Source organism: Desmodus rotundus, chromosome X (assembly GCF_022682495.2).
Source record: "Desmodus rotundus isolate HL8 chromosome X, HLdesRot8A.1, whole genome shotgun sequence".
Classification (NCBI taxonomy): Eukaryota; Metazoa; Chordata; class Mammalia; order Chiroptera; family Phyllostomidae; genus Desmodus; species Desmodus rotundus.
This window is the reverse complement of record NC_071400.1, coordinates 90,645,291-90,672,390: the sequence shown is the minus strand read 5'-3', so window position 1 is coordinate 90,672,390 and position 27,100 is coordinate 90,645,291. Positions and strand designations below refer to the sequence as shown.

The window sequence follows — 27,100 nt, the reverse complement described above, 5'->3', positions numbered from 1 at the left end:
TTAAAGGCTAGGACATACAATATAATATTATTCAGCCTTAAAAAAGAAGGAAATTCTCATGCATGGTACCACATCGGTGAATCTTGTTGATACAATGGTTAAGTGAAATAAGCTAGACACAAAAGGACAAATACTGTGTGATACCACTTATGGAGGTGCCCAGAGTAGTCAGACTCATACAGAGAGGTGGTTGCTGGGGGCAGGGGGCGGGGGGAATGAGGAGCTGTTGGATGCAGATATGGTTTTACAAGATTAAAGGAGTTCTGGAGATGGATGGTGGTGATGGTTGCACAAGAATGTGAATGTGCTTAATGTCACAGAACTATACACTTAAGGGGAGGGGATAGTGGGGAGAGGGATCTACAAGAGCTACTATAAAGGACACAAGGACAAAATCAAGGGGGGAGGGCAGAGGTGGGGGAGGGAGATGGGATTGGCTGGGGTGGGGTGGAGGGATGGACAGAAAATGCAGACAATTGTAACTGAATAAAAATTTTTTAAAAATTAAAAAAAATGTTACAACAGTAAGTTTTATGTCATGTATATTTTACTACAATTTTGAAAGAGGCTTAGGGGTATATTCCTCTTTCCCTACAAACCGCTACATGGCAATGTTAACTAGAATGGCAAGAATCTGCTCTTGAGGCTCTGATATGCCGATACTTAATATTCAACCACAAAATAATCAAGGGTACAGACAGGTATCAGATGAAGTGAGCTACAGAACAAACCCAACTTTGTACAGAAGCCCACCTCAGTCTTATAGGAAACACTCCTTCCACCTCTACGAAAGGTAACCTAGTGGCTCCATAAAGACAATCTCTAAATCTGGCTAATGTTAACTAGCTCTGGCTTTAACACCGTAGGACTCATTCTTTTTTTTCATCACCCACTCCGAAGACTCTCAAACAATAACACTTAGTCCTTTTGTTAATCGTCTGGCCTCCGCAATTTTACAGAAGAAGGGAAGAGAACACTGTATTGAAAGTTAAACACTCAATGATAATATCTTTATATTTTATTTTTATTACAAAGAATGAGTTCACATCACTGCCTTTTGACCCAGCAATTCCACTGCTGGGATTATACTCTAAGAACCCTGAAACACCAATATAAAAGAACCTATGCACCTCAATGTTCACAGCAGCACAATTTACAATAGCCAAGTGCTGGAAGCAACCTAAGTGCCCATCAGTAAACGAATGGATTAAAAAACTATGGTACATTTACACTAATGGAATACTACACAGCAGAAAGAAAGGAGCTCCTACCCTTTGTGACATCATGGATGGAACTGGAAAGCATTACACTAAGTGAAATAAACCAGGCGGTGAGGGACAAACACCACATGATCTCACCCATAAGTGGAACCTAATCAGCAAAATGAACAAGCGAGCAAAATAGAACTAGAGACATGGAAATAAAGAACAAACTGACAGTGACCAGAGGGGATGGGGGAGGGGATAATGGGGGGGGGGAAGGTTTTCAGGAACAACTATAAAGGACACGTGGACAAAACCAAGGGGGTTGGAAGCAAGGGAGGGAGAGGGGTTTGGCTGGGTGAGGGGGGAGTGGTGGGGAGTAAATGCAAGGGAGTAAATGAACAACAATAAAATAATTTTAAAAAAAGAATGAGATCACATACTTAATCAAAACAGGAACTTCCTAAATATACCCGTAGGTCACATACACATTGGTTAAATCTTCTAGACATAGAGTGAAATACTTAGAAACATGACCCTCAGGTGCTCTAAGAATGGAGATCCTCAAAGAGAGACCAAATTAAGCTCCAGGCACTCCAGTTGCTAGTTACCAAGACATTCTACCAGGAGGGGTGAACCCACACTGTGTACCTTCCATGAAAATATCCTAGATGCCAACCATTAGAGTTCTCTCTCACCTCCCCCATGATTATACTGAACTTGCTTTGAATCACTCACTACCCTCTGCCTTCTATGTATGCTTACTTATGTATCTGTCTACTTAACTAATTGGAATGCAAGTGCTGGGGGGCAAGAACTGTGTCTTGGTTGCCTTTGTAGTCTGTGATGTGCCTTCCTTATTGGAGGTACAGTAGTCCCCCCCAATTTAAATGGGGAATATGTTCCAAGACCCACAGTAGATGCCTGAAACTACAGATAGTATAAAACCCTACATATACTACACTTTTCCTATACATACATACCTGTATAAAATTTTATTTATAAATTATACACAATAAGAGATTAACAACTAATATAAAATAGAATGATAACATACTGTAATAAAAGTTATGTGAATGCGGTCTCTCTCTCTCAAAATACCTTACTGCGCTGTACTCACCCTCCTTCTCGTGACAATGTGAGAGGATACGATGTCTATGTGACAAGAGGAAGTGAGCTGAAGGAAGATGATGTTTTTAGACTGTGGCTGAGCTCCGGTAACTAAAACTGTGGAAAGCAAAACCATGTATGGGGGGAGCCCTGTACTAAATATTGGTGATTTACTTCAGTCATAATAAATTCAACATTCATCAGAAACATTTAGATTTATGGAGAAAAAATTGTGTGCAATACATTTTCTAGGTGCTAGGGATATAACAATGGGAAAAATAAAGCTGTCCTCCTTTTCATGATATCATCTAGCACTAAGAGTGAATTAGCATTAAGTAGGAATCTTCTCTAAGAACACACATTTTACCAGTTATTTGATCTTGGACCAGTTACTTAACCTCTCTATACCCTCAGTTTCATTGTCTGAAATGGAGATAATAATATGTACATCACAGATTTTCTAGGAGGATTAAATGGAAAAATGTATATAAAGTGCTTAGCTGTTATTACTGTTATTGAATTTTACTGAATAAAAAAATCGATCATCATAATGCTTCTTTATGAATCTAGTTACAAAGAATGACTGTTTCGATTACAAGAGGTTTTTAAAACAGTAGGTTCCCTGCCCTGTTCCTTTGCTTGGGGACTGGAGAGCATGAAGCAACTTTTATAAGACAGTCACACAGCACAGACGAGCTCAGAGGAAAGGGATAATTCTGAAAAATGAGCAAAGAACAAAAGCGATAGCCATTACCATATAGTCATTGCCTGGGAGGAAAAGACAGAACAAAGGAAACAGGAGAAACAAGGGCCTGAGCAGACAACCCACAGAGCTTTCAGGTCAATAAGGCTTTGCTTAAGGTGGCACCCTAGAGTGAGTGGCCGAAAGAGGGTTCCAGAAGCCCCTCAAGTACAAGCTCATTCCAAGAGCTTCTGGCCACATCCAAACCGTTATCTACTGTTAACGATAGAAAAACAACAAGGCATGTGTGTGGGGAGAACAGCCTGTTGTCAGAAAACAGAAAGCCTTTTTATAGAGAATTTTGATACTCAGGAGCAAACACACCACCATAGAAACTCACCCCAAGCCATCTTTTACAGAGCTTGGCATCCCCTCAATAATAGATGAAGAAATTCTAAATCGCTAGGTCAAACGGATATTCCTCCCAAAGCAGTTAAGAAACAGGGGCCAAATGAGACCATAAACTCATGTGGTACAGATTTCTAAAGCCACGGGTGGAAATTACTGACAGACACTTAGATGTGAAAAGCTGAATTCACAGTCTCTACCTGGAAGCACCAGGCTTCCTGCCAAAGGCTGCTCTTAAAGGCTTCTTTCAACAGCAGCAAGGACGGGACAACTGGAATTCTGTTCGGATCCTATAGGTAGTACACTGAATTCAACAAACCTCTGTGGAATGCCCACCACTACACAGCCCCTGAGCCAAAACCGCTTTCCTATGTTATTTTTATTTTTCTGTTTTCAAGAAAGTGTTGTGCTCTCAGCTAAAATATGGGAGATTTGAACATAATCTTGACGGGAATCAACGCAACCACCAAATTCCAGTTCTCCCAGATCCTCTAGGTATCTCAAGCCTTAAAATTAAACATTCCACAACTTTTTAAGGAGATGTCTACTAAAAGTTTGTAATGACATAGAAAATTTTATACAATGCAAAGTGGAAGAGATACACAATTATGGGTGTGAAGAAATTGTGTGTGGTGTGATCTCAACCAGTTACAAATATACAGCCAAAGGACTGAAAGTAAATACACAAAAAAGTCAACAGTGTGTGTTTGCCACAGAGTGATTAAATGATAGTGCTTTCTACTTTCTTTTTTATTTTCCTATTTTCCAGTGTTTCTAGAAACCTGCTATCACTTTTATAATCAGAAAATATAAAGTTTTAAGATAATAACACACTAACATAACTGCAAAGAATGGCCTATCTCTCCATATTATTGATGTCTTTCCATAAGGCTGGCTTGATTTGCAACACCTAACTAGAAATCAAAAACGGCTTTCATTACCGTGTCATTATATTTCCTTTTCCAAGTCGTTAGCAGGATGTTAAGAACATTAGATGTAAAATGAGTCATGACGGTAACTCACAAGACACCACCCATACAGGGCATTCCATGCCACTTATCATCACCCTTCAGTTATAGTTATTCATCAGCTCATAATCTCAGTAGATGATATAAAGTCATTTCCAATTAATGGTTTTCCAAATCAAGCATTGAGACATTTTAGCAAATGTTTTCAAAGTCAAGAAATATATTTCCCGCTCTTCTTATTCAACCCATGAATTCCTATTCATTTGTGTGAAAGGGACTGAAAAATAATTGAGTTTACTTTGTAACCATTTTTCAAGTATGATCGAAGACAATACTTATAGATTCTTCATTTCCTGGTAATTGAAGAAGTATTGGTTTAAGGGGTGTGATCCATTAGCATAGGGTCCATAGCTTAATTGTTCTCAGTTTTCCAGCAGTTCTCCAGTTCCTCCCAACTAAAAACTCTTTTTAAACACAAACCAAAGTGATTATTAGTTTGTCAAATGGGAGCAAAAACAAATATGATATGAACCAGGCCCCCCAAATTTTGAGGTTTCATTTTTTCCCCCTGCTCTTAGAACTATATAAGTATATCACAATCTTAAAAATCACACAAATTTCAGTTGTTTTCATTTCTCAGATATTTGACAATCATCTGTACTTAACATGAATATACTTTGATTTTCCTGCCTTTCAAAAATCAAACTTTTTTTAATGGGACTTGTTTGGGGTGTGGGCAAATTCAATAAATATACTTTTAAGAGGAAGCTTTTTGTAGAATAATTTCTTGGGTGCTGGGGAAAAGTGCATTTCAATCTGTGCTTGGCTGTCATTCATATTCATTCATTCATTCATTCATTCATTCATTCATTCAAACTTTAGTTCAGTAGCAAGTCTCAGGAGGAAAAGGGGTTCTCTTAAGCCTATAAATTCTCTTTAGGATGCCTGATGAGTTTTAGGCAAAGTAGATCCTTACTGTATGAGCAAATAGTATGTATCTCACTACTCCTTTTACGTGTTCTCATTTTCCTGGACTGAAATAGTTTCCCATTGTCCTCTCCTTTTTCTGTAACATACACAAAGATACTAAACTATACAAAATGGAAATGAAGAAAACCCTTGTTTAAAAAATGAAATCACCTATTTTAACCATGTGCTTTCTTAAATGACACTTTTTTGTGGTTATATGTTATTTTAGGCATATTTTTATGGGGGGAGGTAGACAATGTGCACATGAAAATATTCGATGCATTTTCTGGTCTTGAGAAATTCCTTGTCCTTTTCAATTACAATGCAGAATGTTCATTTCAATGCTCTCCAATTGTGACTTGTGGGGAGCAGCAATTCCTCTTTGTGTCTTCCACAAAGACTTGCTATAGGCTCTGCACAGGGAAACAATACAGATTCATGGAAGATGGTGACAAAGGAGGTCAAAGACCAGAAATGGGACTTCTGGAGTTTATAACCCATTCCCTACTCCTGAGTTATTATACTTAATCTATTTCTGACAAATGGATTTCAGATGGTTATCCATCCAATTTTACAGGGACCTCCAGTGAAAGAGTTCCACATCCTCCCTACCACAGGACAAGGAAGAGTTTGTCAGCCCTCACTATTGGCTATGTCTCCCTTATTCCCAACTTAATCACCATGCCTCAAGTTAAAGGTGTCACCCCGTCTGCCATCAGTGAGACCAGAGAACAGTCAACTATCAAACTCCACATAATTTTTCATTTCCTCCTGAACTCTGTTTGGTCTTCTCTCTTTGCCACAATAAGCATTGTTTCTCTATGCAGCTCCTGATTTCTAGTTTCTTGACCATTTCCATTCACTGCCTTCTGTTATCACCTATTAGGATACCCTGGCGTCTTTCTAGGCATTCATTTTCATGACAAGATGATCAACCTATATTAGAATCTTCATTTCATATAGTTTCTAGACTAAAGTCAGGGTTGGGCTACACCCACAAAGACGGCTCTGTGGCCACATAAAACCATTTTTAGTACTTGGAACCAGTGATCCTTTCCCTGACCCAGAGTTGTTTTTGGTTTTTTTTTTGGCCTCTCATTAACTTTCTCAAGGCCCCTTTTCATGTCTTACCTGGGCCACTTTTCTCCTCTCCTGTATAATAATCTATGAGGAAAGACTCTCATTGGAAAAACCTGGAGTTGTTTGAACTCTTGGGCAATGAATACAAAAGTTACACCAAAATGTTAGAGATCCCATAACCCTTGACTGGAAAGCACACTAAGGTCACCCATCAATTACATCTGTTCACCTCTATATTATAAAAAGACAATGTGACATGTATTGCTTAGGCAGATTACTTACATGGTGGGCACAGAGCTACCAGATTCTTAATGTTCTGGTCTCTTCTGAATCTAAAAACAGCAACACTATTTGCCTTCCCATCACTTGAAAAAAAACTAGAATCTAAATTATGAGGTAGTCTACTTTCTCTACTACACACAAGGCATGAATGTGGAGGGGGTCCTGGGGTTTGAAGCAAAAGAAACTAAATTTAAAATTAGACATATAAGACATATAATGCATCCAGATCTCCCAATGCAGTAACTAGACAGTGCTAAGCACTATATCAAGAGGACAAATTAGAGTTACTCTAGGATTTAAAATCTTGACACTTTGCATCATTATTGCTCTTATTAGGAACTTTATTAACAGCCTAGAAAAGGTACCCAAGAAGTATCAGAAAAGCTGCTTCTGGTGGAGAGAGAAAATGAAAAGCCAACTAAGAAGTCAAAATAAAAAAGAACACACTGAGCAGATGCTACCAAAACAAATGGAGCAAAACATATTAAAATCAGTGGTGGGTGAAAATGCTCAGCAAGTGAAAGAAAAAAAAGAAAATGAGGTAGTGACTACCTTTACCACTTCTAACTTCCTCATCTTAAATGAGCAAAACCAAAATACAACTTCTAAATGCCTAGAGACTCCGGATAGCTGACATCAGTTTCCCAAACATTGCCTATACCATTCCCAACAGTTCAAGGATAAATTTAATTGTGGTGCTACTCCTGAGTCACAGGCCATCCATGAAATGGCTTCACGATGGCCTTTTGATGAAGAAGTGGCCTTCAAGGCAATTTCAGATTACTCCTAAATCTGTGAATTGTTCATTTTATAGCTCAGGTGTAGAGAGAAAAATCTCTATTAGAGGTGTAAGTAGGGGCTATTGTGCTTATGCTTCCATTTGTTTCTAGAGCATTTATGGGTGTACATTTATTGGGGATCTGGTCTTCAACATTAAGACCCTGAATAAGGCTAATGTTGTGAATAAGGCTATCATCTTGCACCTTTGAAATGGCCTCCAATGACACACAAAAGTGCAAGGCAGGTTGCTGATTGACTGAATGACCCGTGATCTAAATTCTTTAAATTTAGGCAAAGACACACCACCATGCAAAGTAAGCTTGTTAGTTAGTTTTAAATTAGCCACTAATCATACAGCATTAAACTTAATCCATCCCAGTGGAACTCAGTTGTCTAGAACAGCAGTCTCCAACCTTTTTGGCACCAGGGACTGTCTTCATAGAAGACAATATTTCCAGGGACCAGGGAGGGGATGGTGGGGAGCAGACAGGAGGGAGAACTCAGGGGGTAATGCAATTGAAGCTTTGCTTCCTAGCCTGCTGCTCACCTCCTGCTGTGTGGCCTGGTTCCTAACAGGCCACGGACCAGTACCAGTCTGAGGCCCCGGGGGTTGAGGACCTCTGGTCTAGAATATTATTTTATAACCAGTGAGAATATCAGAGAGAAAAAGGCAAGCTAGGTTCACAGACATCATCATATTAGTGGTCACACAGAAAATTTTAAAACCTTGAATTTGAGGAACCAAACTTCAGGATTATAAATATTAGGAATTATTAACATAAGAATAAAAGAGAGCCACAATGAAATATTTATAGATACTTCAGTCCACTGCACTGAAGAATATCAACTGAATCCATTGATTTCAGCAAATAATGTGCAAAAGGAAGGACTTTCATTTCCTATCCCCAAGGAATTCTAGAGCACAAGGTGAGCAGAGAAAATCAATAATAAAACTGACTTTCCTCACTATGTAAGATGAATCAAGTACTATCACTTAGAATTAATAATAGCACAAAAGAGGAATTCATCGTTTCTCAAAAGAACTGTTTTGAATCCACTCTCCACAAACCTTGGGTAGGGCTAAGTGAGAAGGTGCACCATTAAACCTCTGAAGCAAGCAAGACCTGAGCTCTCCACTCACCTTCTCTTCAGGGGCTGGGGGAATAGGGTGACACAAACCTTCCTTTAAGCAATTTGCAATCTCTTGGGATTGTGCAACTGATCTGCTAGCTGATGAAGATCCACAAACAAAACACCTTGACCTCAAGTCATCATTCTAAGATGGAGAAAAATAGGATCCTTTTCTCTTAGTGATAGGCAACATCAACACAGGTCAACACCGATTCTAACCACAATGAGATACCACTTTACACCCATTAGGATGGCTACTACTAAAAAAAACAAAAACAAAAAAACCAGCCCTGACCAGGTGGCTCAGTTGGTTGGAGCATTGTTTTGTGCACCAAAAGGTTGCGAGTTTGATCCCCAGTCACAGCACATACCTAGGTTACGGGTTCGATCCCCAGTTGGGGTACATACAGGAGGCAACCTATTGATGTTTCTCTTTCACGTCAATGTCTGCCTCTCTCTCTCTCTTTCTCCCACTTCCTCTTTCTCTAAGCATATCCTTGGGTGAGGATTAAAAAAAAACCCAGAAATTGGCAAGTGTTGCCAAGGATGTGGATAAACCAGAATCCTTGTGCACTGCTGGTGGGAATGTAAAATGGTGTAGCTGCTATGGGAAAGAGTATGAAGGTTCCTCAAATAATTAAAAATAGAATTACCATATGATCCAGTAATTCCACTTCTGAGGATATACCCAAAAGAATTGAAAGCAGAACTCAAACAGGTATCAGTACGTCAATGTTCATTGTAGCATTATTCACAGTAGCCCCAAAGCAGAAACAACCTAAATGTCTGTCAACAGAGGAGAGGAATGGATAAATAAATTGTGATATATACATCCAATGGATATTATTCAGGCTTAAATGGGAAGGAAATTCTGACACATGCTACAATGAGGATGAACCTAGAAGACATTATGCTAAGTGAAATAAGCCAAACACAAAGGATAAATATTTTAGGACTCTACTTATATGAGGTATCCAGAGTAGTGAAATTCACAGAGACAGAAAGTAGAATGGTGGCTGCAAGGGGCGTGGGGAGTTTATATTTAATGGATACAGATTTTCAGTTTGGGAAGACAGTTTTGGAGATGAATGGTGATATGGTTGTACAACAATGTAGATGTATTTAATGCCACTGAATCGTACACTTAAAATGGAAAAAGTAGTATAATGTTATGTATATTTTACCACAATAAAAATACTGTACATTTCTATACTCTGGTTTCTCTTCAGAATGCACAAATCTTTCGCCTTTTTAAAAAAATGTTGTACATTTCTATAGGAGTACATAGGAAGGTTTTATGGGGATTTCTACTGGGAAGCTACGTGTGTAGGAAACAGAAAGTCTTACTTTTGTTCTGTTGGAATTTTTTACCATATAGTTGGGTTATTTTTAATAAAAACAAAACAACCAGAATTAAGTCAGCCTTTTACCTGGAAATTCCCCTCTTAAAAATTTGGCCTAGGGAAATAATCAGGGAAGGTACCATACGCAATTACAAGAATGTTTTTAATATTAAAAATGTAGAAGCAACATAAATAGTTAGCAGATGGGAATTGTTTAAATAAATGGCAGCATAGCTCTACCATAGATTACCATGCAGGTATCTGACAGAAAGGGGGCCCATAATATGTTAAGTTCTAAAAACAGGTGACATTTAATATGACCTCATTATTGTATAAAGAGTGATGTGTGTACTACTTGGACCTCCTGGCTTGGATAAAAGCCTGGAAGAATTATAAAATGTTAATCACAGTTGTTCCTAAATAACAGGATTAAGATCAATTTCGATTTATTTATTCATATTCTTTAACTTTCAGTTATTATTACAATAATTATTGCAAAGAGCTGTAATCAGAGAAGTAACAGAGCTATTTCCATTTTGAGAAACAAACAAGCCAAGGGTTCAGGGAGCACTCAATAGTACAAGGAGTACTTTACAGGTCACAGAATATTTAAGGACCCCAGAGGCTGCCTTTCCTGTCCGATCTCCAGGTGCTAGCCTCAGGGAGCTACAGAGGCACCTGAGAGAGAGCACAATGTTATCGCTGAGACTTTTCCATATCTCACATCTTCCCGTCAATCAGGCATTCACTCATTTCCCAAGGAGTTGCCATCTAAATTTTGAATATAAAATATTTAACTCTGATTTCTACTTTTCAGAACTCAGAATGATGACATCCAGCAATAGTAATCATCATCATCATCATCATAAGCAACTTGCAGATATCTTTCAATGGGAAAGTTCTCTCAAGCCCTGCAGACGAATATATTTTGTTATTTTAGCCAACTGTTCTGTACACTCAACATCCTTCTAGGCAAGCAACAGACGCCATTTAAAAAAAAAAAAACTTTTCAAGACGTTCTACTCTTAAAATGTGTTAAAACAAGGTGTTTCCTTATGTTATTTCCTTTTTTTTAATTAAAAAAATATCAGTTAAAGCCAACAGAAAACGAAATAAAGGGACATATTTTATAGATCGCATCAACTCTCTCCTTTAAATTCATTTTCAACAAGAGACAGGAATATGGAAGACATATGACGCATTGTAAGCCTTACTTATCCTGTGGTTTATTTAGGGAATTTTATTTTGCGTTTGGAAAATGAGAGACTTCTGCTTTTAGGAAGACAAATATGAACAACTCACAGAGAGAAACAAGACCTCCTATTACTAGCAAACTTTTAGAAAATCAAATAATTTCATGTATTTTACTCTGTATTCATTTATATGCATATGAGCAAATGAATATAAATGCTTAGTACTATAAAATTAGTCAAATATCTTTACCTCTCTGAACAACATTTCGACAGCACCCAGATGTCTCTACACACAGCTTCTCCATTCACAAGGAAAACTCCACATGTCCATGCCCCCCAAGAGTGAAATGCCCCGGAGCTGGCTCGTTCTGCGGGGACATATTCTTCTCTCCTAAATTAACCTGAAGAGCAAGCTGGATTTGTTTACTGCGCTAACATCTGTAATTATTCAACATCTCGGTGACATGGTGTAACAGTTACTGCTTGTGCAAACTGCCCATTTAAATTACTCTCGGCAGTGTGAGCACATGAAAACCCACAACACCGAGAAATTAGAAACATCTGTAAAAATTAATAGCTCAACTGACCAAAGGGGTGGGGGGATTAAAACAGCTAAATAGTTCCAGTGCAAGATTTGACTTTAGAAAATAATCCTCCAAGTTTAGGTTACTTCTTAGCATATCCACATCTCCCCCTCTGTGAGGACTCCTAGCTGGCATACACTTCATTTTAACCCACCAATGTAAACCCATTACCAGTCTCATTACAAAATAGCATAGGTAAGGTACAAGGTTAAGGGGATTCATTACATCTTTAAAAGCAGAAAAAGAAATACCTCTTCTCCCATCATGCAGTCAGCCTCCTCTCTTCAGTTTGAAAAGGTCCCAGAACTATCCTGGAACCCTCCCACTTCCTTCCAACAGCCAAAGGCACGGAGTCTGAAGGACCCAGCCTAACCCTGAGTCATACTTGGGACCAAATGAGCAATGGGAAGAACAAAGCTCACATTTGTTTATGGTTCAGGAAGCCAGGGCTGGTTCATGGCTTGGGTGGCTTCGAGAGAAGTCCTCCTCCCTCGCCTACGTTACTGCAGGAATCTAGGCTGCCTGCTGGGACTCACAGGTGTGACCAGTCGTACAAGGAACGCACTGAAGGAGTATTTATTTGGCAGGACCCAGGCACCACTTCTGTTTAAAAATGTCAGAGGGAAAAGAAAAAGCCCACTATCTTTCAACAGATAATATGATTGGGGAGTGAGAGGTATCTAGAACATAGTTTGTATATGTGTCCATTGTGAAAATGTCTGTATTTTAAAGAAATAAAAGCAGTTGTACTACCAAAAAACAAAAAAATCCAAAAAACAAAAAAACCCAAAAAGGAAAAACAGCCCTGGCTTTATATAAACACTTCCCCTAGGAAAAATACAGAAAGATTGTTGCCAGCCATGTCATCAGTAGTAACCTAACAGATTGCACTAAAATGTTTAAATAGCAATCTTGGTTTTTTTCCCCCAAATGAAATACCATTTTAAGTACCACTTCATTGAAGATAAGCGCAGTGGTTAAGACATCAAAATTCTAGAGCCAGAGTGTCTGAGATTAGAATTCAAGCTGGCCCACTTCCTAGCTGTGTGATACTGAGCAATTAATTTACCTCTGTTCACCTTGGTTTCCTTATCTACAAAATGGAGATAATAACACCAACCTATATTGTTGTCTGGAGGATTAAATACGTAATATACGTACAGTGCTTATAAAAGTGCCAGGCACACAGGAAGCACCCTATTAGCCACTATTACAAATTCAGAATGACTAACAAATCAGAATATTGAGTCAACAGTATCCTCACTGTAGCAGTTTTTATATGGGGTCCAGCAGAACTAAGGCTTACTTGAGTGTGGTTGGTAGGGTATGTGAGTGTCTTACGCAAGATGTACAGTAACTTGAACATTTCACCTAAGATGTCATTTGGTGTGCTTGACTGTGATATTGTTATATGCTTATTACAGAATTACATGCTTATGGTTTTGTAATAAAAGAGTCTGTAATAAAAAGGGGGCATTATTTGTGCCAGACTCTGTATATTTAGACTCTAATGACCTGCTTCAGTTATTAATAGTGGTTAATTTTTACATTTTTAAATTAAACTCATTTTAAAACCATTTATTCCATATTTATTAACTGTCTGCAGTGTGTCCAATTCTGTTAGGGGGCTTTGAACAAGACGCTGTCCCAGTCCCATGAAAATTTGCAATCTGCTTGGGTAAATAAGACATTGATCTGTTTATGTATCACCCAAGAAAACAGCATGGGAGATGTCACTGGTCTGTAAATGGCAAGTGTGATGCAAGTGCTCCAGAATTAACACTAGGAGTTTAGAGGACAGATAAGAAATCGCCCTATGAAAACTTACTTAGGATGAGAGAGAACAGATGAACTGCTTGCGCAGAAGAATTCCAAATAATTTATGTAGATACTCTCCCCAAAGGAGACATAACTCTCCATTTCTTAACTGTGAGGTGCACATAGTGACTTTTTTTTAAAGAGTCAGCTATAGAAAAGGGGGAAAAAACCTAACAACTTCAGAGTGGAGAAACCTGATGGACACTTCTTCAACCAGGTGACCAAAGTCAACATCAACAGTGAGAAGTCATGTTGATGCCATGTACCCTTGACATGACGTGATGAGAAAGGCACTTCACCTCTGTAGTCTTTCTCCTGCAATCCTATCACTTCAGTCTAACCATCGGAAAAACATCAGACAAATGACAATTTAAGGATATTCTGCAAAACTCCTCAAAATTGCCAAGGTTACCAAGAACATGACAAGTCCGAGAAACTGAGACAGCAAAGAAGAGCCTAAGGAGACAAAGTGACTAAGTGCCATGTAGGATCCTGGATGGGATCCTGAAACAGAAAAAGGACGTTAGGTAAAAATGAAGAAAATGTGAATAAAGGATGGACTTTAGTTAATAATCATGTATTACTACTGACTGGTTCATTAACTGTGACAATGTAGCATATTAGCGTAAGATGTTAACAACAGAGGAAATTGGCTGTGGGGTATGTGGAAACTCTGTAGTATCTTTACAACTTTCCTATAAATTTAAAATTATTCTAAAATAAAAACTTTACCTCAAAACTAATTAGGAAGATAAGCTTGTTGAATGTATATGTATACATAAATAAACATATGTGTGATTTGTAGACATACACGACATGTTCTTAAATATATGGATATAAAATGTATTTAGCAATGCCTTCCTAACTAACTTTCTTTTTATTCCCTCTATGTCCTCAGCCTATCTGTTTAACAACAGGAGTTGAATGCTGACTCCTAGCGTTTTGCTTTCTATAATACACAAAAGAGTTTTCTTTGAAAGGAAACTTGGCTCTTCTATCAGTTCTGCTGCCAAACCAGGCCACGGCAGCTCAACTCAAAGGCTGTGCATGAGGTGGGCCCATCTGCCCCTTTCCAAGAGCTACTCGAAGTTCCTGGTGCCTGGCCAATTAGTCATCAACCACGAAGCCCCATGGCTGGCAACTCTCCCAGTTACTTCCTCTCCCGTCTCCACTCCATACTGCCAGGCGCCTCCCCAGTTACCTCTCCAAAGTGCCAATCCGATCATGCCACTGCCCGACAGAACTCCTCCAGCAACTCGCCAGCCCACCCAGAAGAAGTGGAGCTTGTGAGTGAGCTGGCTGCATCTTGGGGGAAGAGGGTCCACCTCCCCTCCAATTCCCCACCTCTACCACTGTCACGTCCTGTATACTCCAGCCAAACCCAGACCTTTTCCATAACCATGCTGCCTCTTTGTCCACGCGCATGCTGCAAGTACCATGAATCTCCATTTATCTTTTTAACGTGTTGCTCAAATACCACTTTCCTTGAAAAGATCTCTCCAATACCCCACCCTTTCCTTCTAGACCTCCAGGAAAGTTAGTAGCTCCTTCTTCTTTATCCTCTTTGATGTTCTGGACATACCTGTGCTAGCCCTTTCCCACAGCATCATAATGACTTTTATACATACATACTTCTCTCCAACATAGGGGAAACCCAAAGCACTAAGTGAGAGGCCTGTATGTGACCGCTGATCCAAAGTGTGGTATGGCAGAGGAGGTGTTAACTCCATTCCAATGAACTAATCCAGACACGCCCACCCAAATAAATAACCTGCCAGGTGAAAAATCTGTGTGCATTATGCTAATACTACAGCATCCAGACATGCCACATCTAACCGATCCCTTCAAAAATGGATTGCCACTCCTTAGCTCATTTATCTAGAAATTCCAGAGCTGCTACTGCTGATCCATAAAACGCATTCAATAAAGCTTCAGTAAATGAATAAATGAGCCAATTAACGAACAAATGGAACAGTGAATCTGTTGCCAGACCACAAGCAGATCCCAAACAATATGAGCCTTCCTTTATAATTTTGATTGGATTGGGACAAAATGTTATATTCATGTATCCAGTCCACAAATATTTATTGAGGGCTCACTATAATTTAACAATGATTTTCAAGGAATTGTAAATATAATGGTGACTAACACAGACAAGGTCCAAAATCATAGCACTTACTTCCTAATGGCTGATATTTAAGACTTGGAGATGTCACCCAGGCTGATATGGTTCAGTTGGTTGGAGAATCGTCCCATAAACAGAAAAGTTGCGGGATCAATTCCTCGTCAGGGCAAGTGCCTGGGTTCTGTGTTCAGTCCCCGGTTGGGATGTGTACAAGAGGCAACCGATTGATATTTCTCTCTCACATTGATGTTTCTCTCCCCCCTCTCTCTCCCTCTCTTCCCCTCTCTAAAATCAAGAAGCATGTTCTCGGATGAGGATAAAAAAAATAAAAAGACTTGGAGATGTCAAACAAACAGCGACCACAAATACAGCAAAATTCAATCCTACTTCTCTGAGTTGGAAATTTTCCATAATAAAAAGTTAAATAAATTATCCTGAAAACTACAGTGCTGTTTATAGACACTCCTTCTGTTCTAATAACCAGAAGGGCAACAATAATAACTACAAATGTTAACCAAGTGATTATTATATGCCAGGCACTTTTCTACTCATTTTGTATGTTACTTAATCCTCATAACAACCACATGGGGTAGGTCTTGTTGGTACGCCAATTTTACAGATGAGGAATCTAAAGTGCTGAGTGCTTAAGTAATATGTCCCAGGAGGAATCAGAGTTGGGATTTGAACCCAGGCAGTTTGGCCTGCATGCTTAATAACTACTGTACTCCTAAATATACAATTTTAGAGGCCTTCTGGAGATGCAATTCTTGGTGATCTGGCCACAATTAAACATTTCTTACAAAATACACTATGCTGAGTGCTTTAGAAAGTATATGTCAGCATATACAAAATAGTTTTCTTGTTCTTTTCCGCACCAATGCTCCTCTCCTTACTTCTCCTAGATAAAGAAACCTAACAGGATATGCCACATAATCTTATCTTTCAACCAAAATAAGGGACATCCAATACTATTTGTCTCAGATAATCCCAACAAGGTTTTGACCCAGTTGTGTTTCATTAGTCAAAGAATATATCATTAGCTCCTGGACATTTCCCAGAGCTTATTTGTAGTCTTCAAAGGATTAGATACATAAATCTCTCATTTTTAAGGAACTAAAACTGTCACTTTAGATGCTTACATGTTTTAATTTTACTTAAGCATACAGCTTGACGAATTTTTACTAGGATGGATAAAAAGACTGCGTGGGATATATATGAAAATATTAAAATTTCTCTTACTGTAATTTGGCTGATTAAAAACTGGTAGCTCATTTATATATCATTTTAATTCTAATTCTTTGTTACAAGTAAAAGCTACAATGTTGATATTATAAAGGCATTAATTTGAGTGACTGTGATTCTATAAAGGAGATTCAAGACGATTAGAGTTGAAAAAGAGTCTGTCACAAACACAGTGTCTAGATGTGGAATATAATAGAAAATGTAGAAAGAAACCAGAATCATCTCAAGAGAGACATCAGATGTCACTAACGGAAATCAGCTAAAATAGGAAGATGGTGAGAAAGGAGCTTCTTAAAAGATTTCTTTGTAGGGAATCCAGCAAACAACCAACCCGGGAAAATATCTTTTCCAATCTGGCTATTGGAAGAACTACGGCGCAAAACACTGTTTTTCCCAATAACTAAGGATGCTAATACCAGTTATGCCTAGAAAGCCTTGCCGTGGAATGAGCTGGCACTGAAAAACCAGGATTATTCTATATAAAGACATGTCAGGTAAGGTCCTGGGACTTACATGAGTATCTATAATTTACCCACATGTGTGTAATACCTGACACTCCTTTCCCTAAGTGTCTGGCCAGGAGTAGCATCTAAGTCACTTGTAAAAAGGGAAGGAGTTTAGAAAAAGAGTGGGGTCAGGCTGGAGTAACAGGGAAGCAGTCTGGTAAGAAAACTCCCGTTGAGGTCCGAGGGTGGGAGACAGAAGGAACCAGTTGAATTTATGCGAGTAATGTCCTGCCTGGGTTGCCTTCTTCCAACCTGCTCTAGGTTGATGACTCCCAAACCTACATCTATCCTTCCCTCCCAATCGCCAGACTTATTTATCCAACTGCCTGCTGGCAGTTGAAAGTCCCACGAGTACCTCAAAATCCATCTAAGTGTTAAGACTACATCCATGACTTTACTCCCAAAATAGCTTTCTCCTCCAGTGTTCTCTAATAAGGGAATATTATACTACCATCCATCCAGCTGCTTAAGAGAGTTACCCAAGGCATCATCTTCAAGTCCTTCCTCTACCATATCCACCCACACTATCAAACTTCTTGATTCTACCTTCAAAGTATTTCCCAAAATTACCTAGGACAACTGTTCAAAGCTGTTGAGAGAAAAAAATTCCTTCTCTTATCTTGATGTTTCCTGCCATGTACAGAGTCCAAATGAACACTCTCTAGACATGTTGGCTTTTGGACACAATTGACCACTCCTGGAACTCTTTGCCCCTTATTTAGTCTATCCTGAGAGAGTGAAGTGACTTCTCTAACAGGTGAATTTATGAAAAATAACCTGGGTGTGCTCAGCTCAGCTCTTCTCTTTCCTCCTCTTGGAAGTTGGCCTTGCCTGCTCTTCCCTAACAGGCAAGCCCTTCTACCTCACATGGTTCTGCTCTAGTCCAGCACTGCTGAGTCTGTCTAATCCTAAGATCAGGTGGCAGGCCCATTTGGCTCTCACACTAATCTATATCCTCCAACTTCACTTTCATCAATAACTTAAACATTGCAATATAAAATACGTAGAGAAAGCTGCACAAATTGTAAGTGTACAGCTTAAGAAATTTAAACAAAGTGAAACAAGACCTGCATAAATAGAGAAATATACCATGTCCATGGATTGGAAACGTGTCAATTCTCCCCCAAAAGTATTTACAGAGTCAATACAAACCAAATCAAAACCCCAGGGTTGGTTTTAGGGGGAGCAGGATTGACAAGCTGATTATAAAATGTATATGAAAACACAAGGGACCATGAAGAGCCAGGGAAATCTTGAAGAAGAGAAACAATGATTGAGGACTTACACTGCCAGATATCAAGACTAACTATAAAGCTACAGCATTAAGGTAGTATGGAATGGGTAAAAGGACAAATAGACCAACAGAACAGAGTCCAGAAATGGACCCATATATACACAGCCACTTAAATTATGACAAAGGTGCAGTACAGAAAGGATAATCTTTTTGATAAATAGCGCTGAGTCAATTGGATATCCGTACTGCAAAAATAAGTACAAATAATAATTGATTCTCCATCCACTGACTCATCTTATTCATTAACTGATTTAGAACTTAGATTGGGGGGATTTATCAGGGGACCCACTCTAAGTTTCTGTTAACCTCTCTCCTGAGTCTTAGTTACCCTGTCTTCTGTAATCCACTCCTCCCACTGTAGCTTGGAATACACTCTCTAACCCATCTATCAGATCATGTCACTCTCATGCTGAAAAAAGCTTTCCCTTGATAGCTCCCTATTGCCCTCAAGATCAAGTCTACACTTCACATGTCTTACCAGGCGCTTCCTGATCTGGGCCCTGCTTCTTTCTCCATTCTCACCTTTCCCCACTTCCTGTTGGAGACTCAACACATGCTCTGTGCCATTTCTTTTTCCTTTTGAAGCATTTATACAAGTTGCTCTTCCTATCTTGACAACTCTGTGCTCCTTTCCTTGATGAATGTCTACTGGACCCATGGGTGTCAGCATAAACATCACTTCCTGTAGGCCTAAAAATATCACTCCCTACAGTTCTAAACATCACTTCCTGGAGGAAGTGGATACACACCCACATGAACACACACTCTCCAGCCTCCCTAGTGAGTCACTACTTCCTGCCATGCCCGAGGGCTCCTGCAGCACAGCACTGTGTTCTCAGCCTGGTCACAGCATTCCCTACACTGTATTTTTAGGGCTTGTTTCCTTTTCTGGGGCTCTCTGAGGGGCAGCAACCTGGCCTTGTTCACTACTGTATACCCAGTGCCAAGTACATAGTGAGTACTTAAAAAACACTGTTGAAATGACTTACATATACAATTTTGAAGTATTTTTAAGTATATAACCTTTTTAAAGTTCTATGAGTTAGAATAAGTACAAAGAGTATTCCCATTTTACAGAGGGCCGAATTGAGGCTAAGTGACTTTGTCAAGGTCAATCAGCTAGGACAACTGCAGCATGCCCTTCTAATCTTATGGCATTTAACTTGGTTCATCTTTAGGCACACTGTGTTTTCCACTATTTTGATATAACACATACTTACCTTTGGGCTTAGTTAGCTTAAATGGTACATTTTCCCCCAAGGTTCTCTTTTTCTTTAACCTTTTTTCAAGGGAAATTTCCAACATAAACAAAAATACAGTGTAATGAACCCCCATATATGTACCACCCAGTTTCAACAATTAACTCATGACCAACCTCGTTTATTCTGTGCCCCACCCTTCCACCTTCCAAATTACTGGAAGCAAAATCCCAGACATTAAATCATTTCATGTGTAAATATTTCCGTTAAATAGTGCATTAAACAAATCATTCACAGGTGTATCCAATTGGTAGCATTAAAAAGACTCATAATTGGGGTTCTTCCTTATCAATAGGAGAAGCAAGAATACTCATCATTTCCTTATTGTTGGGGGTGGGGAGTGTTATGAAATATCTCCTGGAATAGAATCATTAGCATTCAGCCACTCTGAGTGAGGTGATTGGGATTAAAGCATAGGTAAAATCAGCACAAAATTAACTCAGAAAAATGTACCTCAAAACCTCACAAACTTGAATAGAAAGTATACTATATTGCTTGCAGCTGTTAGCAATTATCAGCTTCCTTTTTTCCTTCACCCAAGCTATCACACCAGCCATGTCAGAAGGCCAATTGCCCCAGCCTGAGCGGGGGACCTGCTTGGGCCTCAAATAAACGCTGTCACATGACATCCAATTGGTGCCTCAACAAAATCAACAGCGAGCTCAATTCTGAAAGGAAGCTTCCTTCCTTAAACATGAATCTTGGTCACAAAACCATCTCAAAAGTGATGAGAACCAGGCTGTGCACTAGTAAAACATGATCACACTCATCAGCCCTCATGCCAGGTTGTGCAATAACATAATGGGTCCATAAATCTATACAACTATCCATCGCGCCAACAACAGGGGGTGCACAGAGTTTTGAATCCTCTTACACTGTAAAGATTTTCCACAGCCAGTGAAGCAGGCTGGGAAGTTTATGTTTTCCCTAGAGGCTTCACAATGAGAAGCAGGTTAAGGTTGATGGCCAGCACGTGGTTTCATTCTGCAAACAAATCATGAATCGCATGCACATGTACACGCACACACACATATATTTTACTCTGATGAAGTTAACATTGCATGTCACCAAGACCAGGGCAATAAATCTGTCTGTTCCACAAAGATGCAGTGAACCATACAACCGCTACATTTTCAACTATGTAACTGTTATATTATCCCACCCATACTCCTCATTTTATAGGTGTCTGTAATCTCTAAAGTACTATGTTAATACAGCTTTCATATTATTCATTCAATGAATATTTACTGAGCACCTACTATGTGCCACACACTGTTCCAAGCATATAGCATACATCAGTGAACAAATAATAAATATAATAGAAAGTAAATATTATTTTAGAAGGGGGCAAATGCTACAAAACAGTGCAGTACAAGTAAGGAGGATGGGCTGAGGGGACAGGTTTCAGAATGAGTGGGCCGGGGCAGGCCTTGTTGAAAAGATGAGATCTGAGCCAAGCCTCCTGTGAAGAGAGGCAGGACACTGGGTGAGCAGGTGGACACCAAGTGTCCAGGCAGACACTCTGTGGCAAAGGCCCCCAAGTGGGAGAATATATGGCATGTCTGAGGAAGAGCGATGGGGCTGGGATGAACCAAGTGAGAAGAAGGGCAGCAAAGGAGGACGTGTGAGTGGTCATGGGGGTTAGGTCACCTCAGCTCCTGGGCCCTGTGGAGGACTTTCACTGTGGTTGTCTGGGGAGGGTTTGCAGGGGAGAACAGAGGAGTGGCATGATCTGACTTAGGGTTTCAAAGGCTCACCCTAGCTTCGCGGTTGAGAATACACTGTAGGGGGCAGGGGAGGAACAGCAGGCCATATTACAAGGCACTACAGTGATGGCAAGAGAGCAGGGGAGCAGTGGAGGTGACGAGCCATGGCAGATGCTAGGCCTACTTAGGAGGCAGAGCTAATGGGGTTTGCTGATGGATGAGACATGGGATGTGAGAAAAAGACAGGAGTGAGCAACAACCCAGGGTTTTTGTTCTGAGCAATGGGACGGGAAATGGCCCTGTGTTTAACTGAGATGGGGAACACTATGAGCAGAGTAGTTTGAGGGGGATGATGAGAAGGTCAGGTTTGGACAAGATGATAAGAATTTAAGATCTCCAAGTGGAGGTGTTCAAGTCGGCAGTTGCGCACGTGGCTCTGGAGTTCAGAGAAGTGCACTGATGTACAAACTCGGGCGTCTCACGTTTGATGCTGATATTGCTCTTCATAATAACCCCAATGTATTATTAATGGTTAAAACAAATATAAATAGCAATAATAAAAGTCAAACACACAATGTCCTACACAGAGAAGAATAAGACCAAGAATCAAAAAATAAACAAAAGGAATTAACTGTGCTGAGTCAATGGTCAGGGTCATTTCAACTACTAGAATCAAACGAAGAAAAACTGTGTACATTGTTCCTTCTGGAGATGGGGCCTTGCTCTTCTGTAAATATTTACAGGAATCTGAAAGTGACCATGTGGAACAGAAATGAGCTCACAAGCTAGATGCTACTAACTACATCGTTTTCAGATCTGGAGAAACATCATATATTGATGTTTCTCAAAGAAACAATACTGGCTCAGAGAAGCTTCAACAGAAGTGAGAGAGTCTTTAATGTCTAAATATGTGCCCTTTCCACCTTCTTCATAGGGTTTGACATGAACATCTACTAATAGTATTAAGTGTCTAAAAGTTTCTTTTTCAGATTCTGTTTCTAATGCCTGACCATGGGTGGTAGAGGAGAGGGAGGTGGATGAAAGTTCTACAGCTGCGGAAAATGATGCAACTTTAAAAAATTCATCTCGTCGAAAAATGAAAAACACTTAACAGCTACCAATAAACCTGCATTAGAGATCTTGCCAATGCCCTATTCCCCGAAGCCTGCTGGCACAAACGACAAAGCAAAAATTTCAGCACTAAATCAAATTAACAAATATTCCTTAAGCACAGCACAAGTGTAGTTTGTTACAATCTGGAAAATTCTACGGTATTTATCAAATCCTAAGCAAAGCTATGATGCTTAGAAGTATACCACAGTAGACGTCATTAACAGCCACAAGTGCGATGGCTCTGGGTGTGTTGCTGTAGCAACCGCGTACTCAGCAGCAACATGCTGTCTGCTTCTTGCCAACCCAGAACCAGAGGCGGAAGAAAAAAGCGAGTTTCCTGATGGTAACAACCCAGGGAGTCACAGCGGGGCCATTGCCATCACTCACACATGCAGGAGACTTCTTTTTGGCGGTCTGAAATCATTCCCACCTAACTCCTAGGGGAAAAATGCCCAACTCCTTTCCTCTACTGCAGAAGCAGGCAACACCCCCAGGCACAAAGCATCAGAGAAGTGTACAAGGACAGGAGAGAGATGAGGGGCAAGGAGGTGTTTGAAAAGTATCAAGGTCGTCTGTTTAGTTGTGTCCAGGCATGAGGGACTTTTCTGGGAAGAAAATGGAGAAGTGCTGGTCCATTTAAAAAGTCAAACTGGGAAACATTCCAGAGTGAGGAGATCAGTAGGAAAAGCAGAAGCAAGTGGAATAAGTCCGTCAGAGAAAGACAAGTACCATATGAATTCACTTATATGTGGAATCTAATGAACAAAATAAACGAACAAACAAAACAGAAACAGACTTACAGACACAGAGAACAGACTGGGTTGCCAGAAGGGGAAGGGCGTTGGGGCACTGGGTGAAAAAAGTGAAGGGATTGGAAAGTACAGATTGGTAGTTACAGAATAGTCACGGGGATGTGAAGTGCAGCACAGGAAATAGTTAATACTGTAATAATATTGTAGTAACTATGCACGGTGCCAGATGAGTACGATATATCAGGGGGACCACTCTGTAAAGTATACGATTGTCTAACCACTATGCTGTGCATCTGAAACGAATACAAAATAATATTGAATGTAAACTGTAATTGAAAAGTAAAATTTGAATTAAAAAAAGAAAGAAAAGCAGCGGCAAAGGAGCCTGAGCCTCTGGAGGAAAGCTGTTCGCACACAGGGGGACTATGTGTAAAAAGGGGAGTGGACCAACAGCCAGCACATGAGAACACCGAAATCTCAAAGAAGGAGTAGGGAGTCTGAGACACCAAGTCCTACAGTGTACTTCTGGATACTTCACGTTATGTTGCAATGAAAGAGAAACTGCTGTACATACCTTTTCCACCGGCAGAAAGTCATTTTCTACCTCAGTCGACCTTGGTCTTAGTTTTATTGCCTTGTCTTTGAAAATATCTCCAAAGCCCACTCCCTTAACTTTCTTCGGCTGGATTGCTGCAGTTGCGACTGTCCCATTGGCACCTTCGGATTTGGTACTGCTTGAGTCACCCCCATCACTCTCAGAGCCTGTGGTTTCCCTTAAACCTGTGAAGAGGGGGGGATGGGAGAGAAAAGAGCTCAAAAATCAGTCATAGCCAAGAAGCACCTCACAGCCAGCCAGGAACCGCCTCTAAAAGTGTTACTGGGCGTAGGATAACTTACACTGGGGTTGTTCCTTTAAGTGTGTTATGTTGTGTTTGGGTATCTTTGTGTTTTGTTTGATCTCTCTCCCCTCACCCTTTAATTTTATGAAGTGAATCAAAACTACAGAAAATCTCATTTCAAAGCAGATCTCTTTGTGAATGTGACATTTTACCTGTCCTCAGCTGGAGTCTGGTTCTTATTCAAGTCTGTTTTGCCACCGTCTGTGCAGTAACAATGCTCCCCAGCCCTCCTCGCCTTCCTGCCCAGTCAGTACCACATACTGTACATCCAATCTCTGTGACTCATGTCAATTAGCAATTAGCAATGGAAGTAACATTTCCTAAAGGGAAACTGTGAGGCTAAAAGCCATTTAAACAAATTAGCAATTTAAAAAAAACACACAAAACCATGACTGCCAAAGAATTAAATCTCTTTGGATGGCTTCACAAGGAATAAATGTACGCAGACATGTTTCTCTAGGAAAGCATTAAACCAAACTTGACGTTGAGACTGGCAAGATGACTGTACTGTTAAAGAGGGAAGGAAGCTGCCCTCCAGAAGGCCAGAATCCCCCAAGCTCTTCTCCCCTCCTTTAACACCATCATTGCTCCAACTGAACTTGTCTCCAAAGAAGAACACTGGGGATATTACAGCCTTACTCTGGCTTCTTGTGGCATGTGTTGGAAGTCACAAAATAGTAATTATCAGCAAGACAACACGGGCACTCACCTCCCCAGATTCTTTGTACCCCAGGCTCTGCCCACAATCATGTTCCTAAAAGGAAAAGCCTATTTGTTTCTAGTTAATTTCTGGGCGTATGTTCTTTCTTTGATGGTTAGTACATCAGTGATGCTATCAAATGGCAGGGTTCAAAGGATATTTTATGGAATACTAAACTCTACCACTAAAGTTGTCTCTAAAATGTTATAAGTGAGTAGGACAGCTTCTGAACATTTACTGTGTACCTCCTGATGACAACCACACTCTTGGGGGTGAAAGTACACCATCAAATTTCGTTCTCTATTAGCCAATTGTGTGTTATCTTCCTATAGGTAAGGTGGCCTCCTAGTATATAAGAATGAAACATCATGTAATTGCTCACATAAAATGTCATAAAATGTTAAAGTCATACAAATAAAGAAGTCTCAGGGCAGGAAGAAACTGTTAAATAAAAACAAACAATATATAGAAAGGCCATTATAAATTGCTAGCAAGTTTCAAAATCAAATCCTTAAAACAATGGCTGTGCTTACTGTTGCCACTGTTTTCAATAAAATGGTATTCATAAGCCAAAAAGGAGGAGAGAAGAGAAATATCCCTGGTGCATATTTTAATTAACTAGAGAACAGCATTTGTGAAGAACAGAGGGCAGAACAATGAGGCACAGCCCACAACAAAGGGTCGCCTGCAATTTACAGGGCTGGATTTGAGCATGCAAACATGGACAACCCCCTTGGATAAGGTATTCATTTATTCATTTGTTCATTGTTTTTAGAAATATCCGTGCTGGAGATATAATTTTTGAGTCCAAATATTGTGTCATTTCCCCTGTAACATGTTCTCATTTTGCTGTATGGATTCTTCCTTTGTGATAAATGGCTTATATATTCTTTTCTGGCTTGGAAAGAACCATTTGAGGGTAGAATAAACAAATGTTAGTGAAATGAAACCATCAGCAGCCCCCCTCCCAACCACCACCACCATCAGAAGGCAGCTGGGCAAATGGATTAGGGCAAGGCTGTTTTAGTTCTCAAAAAGAAAAATGTGAAGGTTCTTCTATCATTCCCCATTAGCTAGAACTATAATATTTTCCACCACAGCCATCCCGATTTCACCCAGCTTCTGGTTTCAGGGATATGCTGCCTTCCGGGCTCATCTTAGCAACTTTTTATTAACCAGTGTGAGAAATAATCTTTACATTACACAGGGAGGGGTTGCACAGTCATTCAACCACACAAGCATGAACTAGGAAGGAAACACACGGCAGATTTTTCTTCCGGAAATTCTGGCAGCCTGCTTCTATCAATTTTAATTATGTAAATTAAATATCTGGGTTGGTGAAATAACTCAAAATCTACTTCCTTCCCTTTGGAGGGAAAGAAATGTGACTTTTCATTTTGATGTCTGTTTGGTATAGCATCTTTTAGCTACTGGTGTTCATCACACACACTATGCCACAAAATGTCCCTGGGTCATACTCAGAACAGTAAGTGACACTCTCAGGCAGTACAGCCCAAAGTGTTGTCTGCATATTAGGGCCAATTCGTGAAGGCTTGTTACTATTACACAGTAAGCTAAATGCAGAAAGTGTGTGTGTTTGGAAACACTTATAGCAGTGTGCACTGGTCTGACTTCCAGACGTGGCCAGTGGGACTCATCTAGGCGAACAGGGCAGAGATCCATCTTGGCCTATCAAATGCCTCTGGCGGAGTCCAGGTGGAACACTGCATGCACAGTGAAGTAATGTACAGCAGAACCAGGTATCTGTGTGTCTGGGACCAGAAATAAAAATACACTTCACCAGACGGTGTGAGAAGCACAGTTGTGGTGTTCACATCTGAACCTTCTCTTTCATCACTTCTGTAGATGTATGCACACATGTAGGTGCTCACTAGGGTGGGTGGTTCTCCTTCGAGGTGAAAGAGAACAATGCCTCCTCAAATCTGCTTTGACC

At 39.9% G+C, this 27,100-nt stretch overlaps 1 protein-coding gene across 5 annotated transcripts in view; it reads right to left on the bottom strand.

Annotated features, from left to right (window-relative positions):
- The window catches only part of SH3KBP1 (SH3 domain containing kinase binding protein 1), a 311,830-nt gene that overhangs the window by 110,427 nt on the left and 174,303 nt on the right, over positions 1-27,100 (bottom strand). For all 5 annotated transcript variants that reach the window (XM_053917427.1, XM_053917429.1, XM_053917430.1 and 2 more), the window contains one exon: positions 24,122-24,327. In XM_053917427.1, coding sequence (XP_053773402.1) covers positions 24,122-24,327 — 206 coding nt within the window. The remainder of the gene's footprint in view (positions 1-24,121; positions 24,328-27,100) is intronic.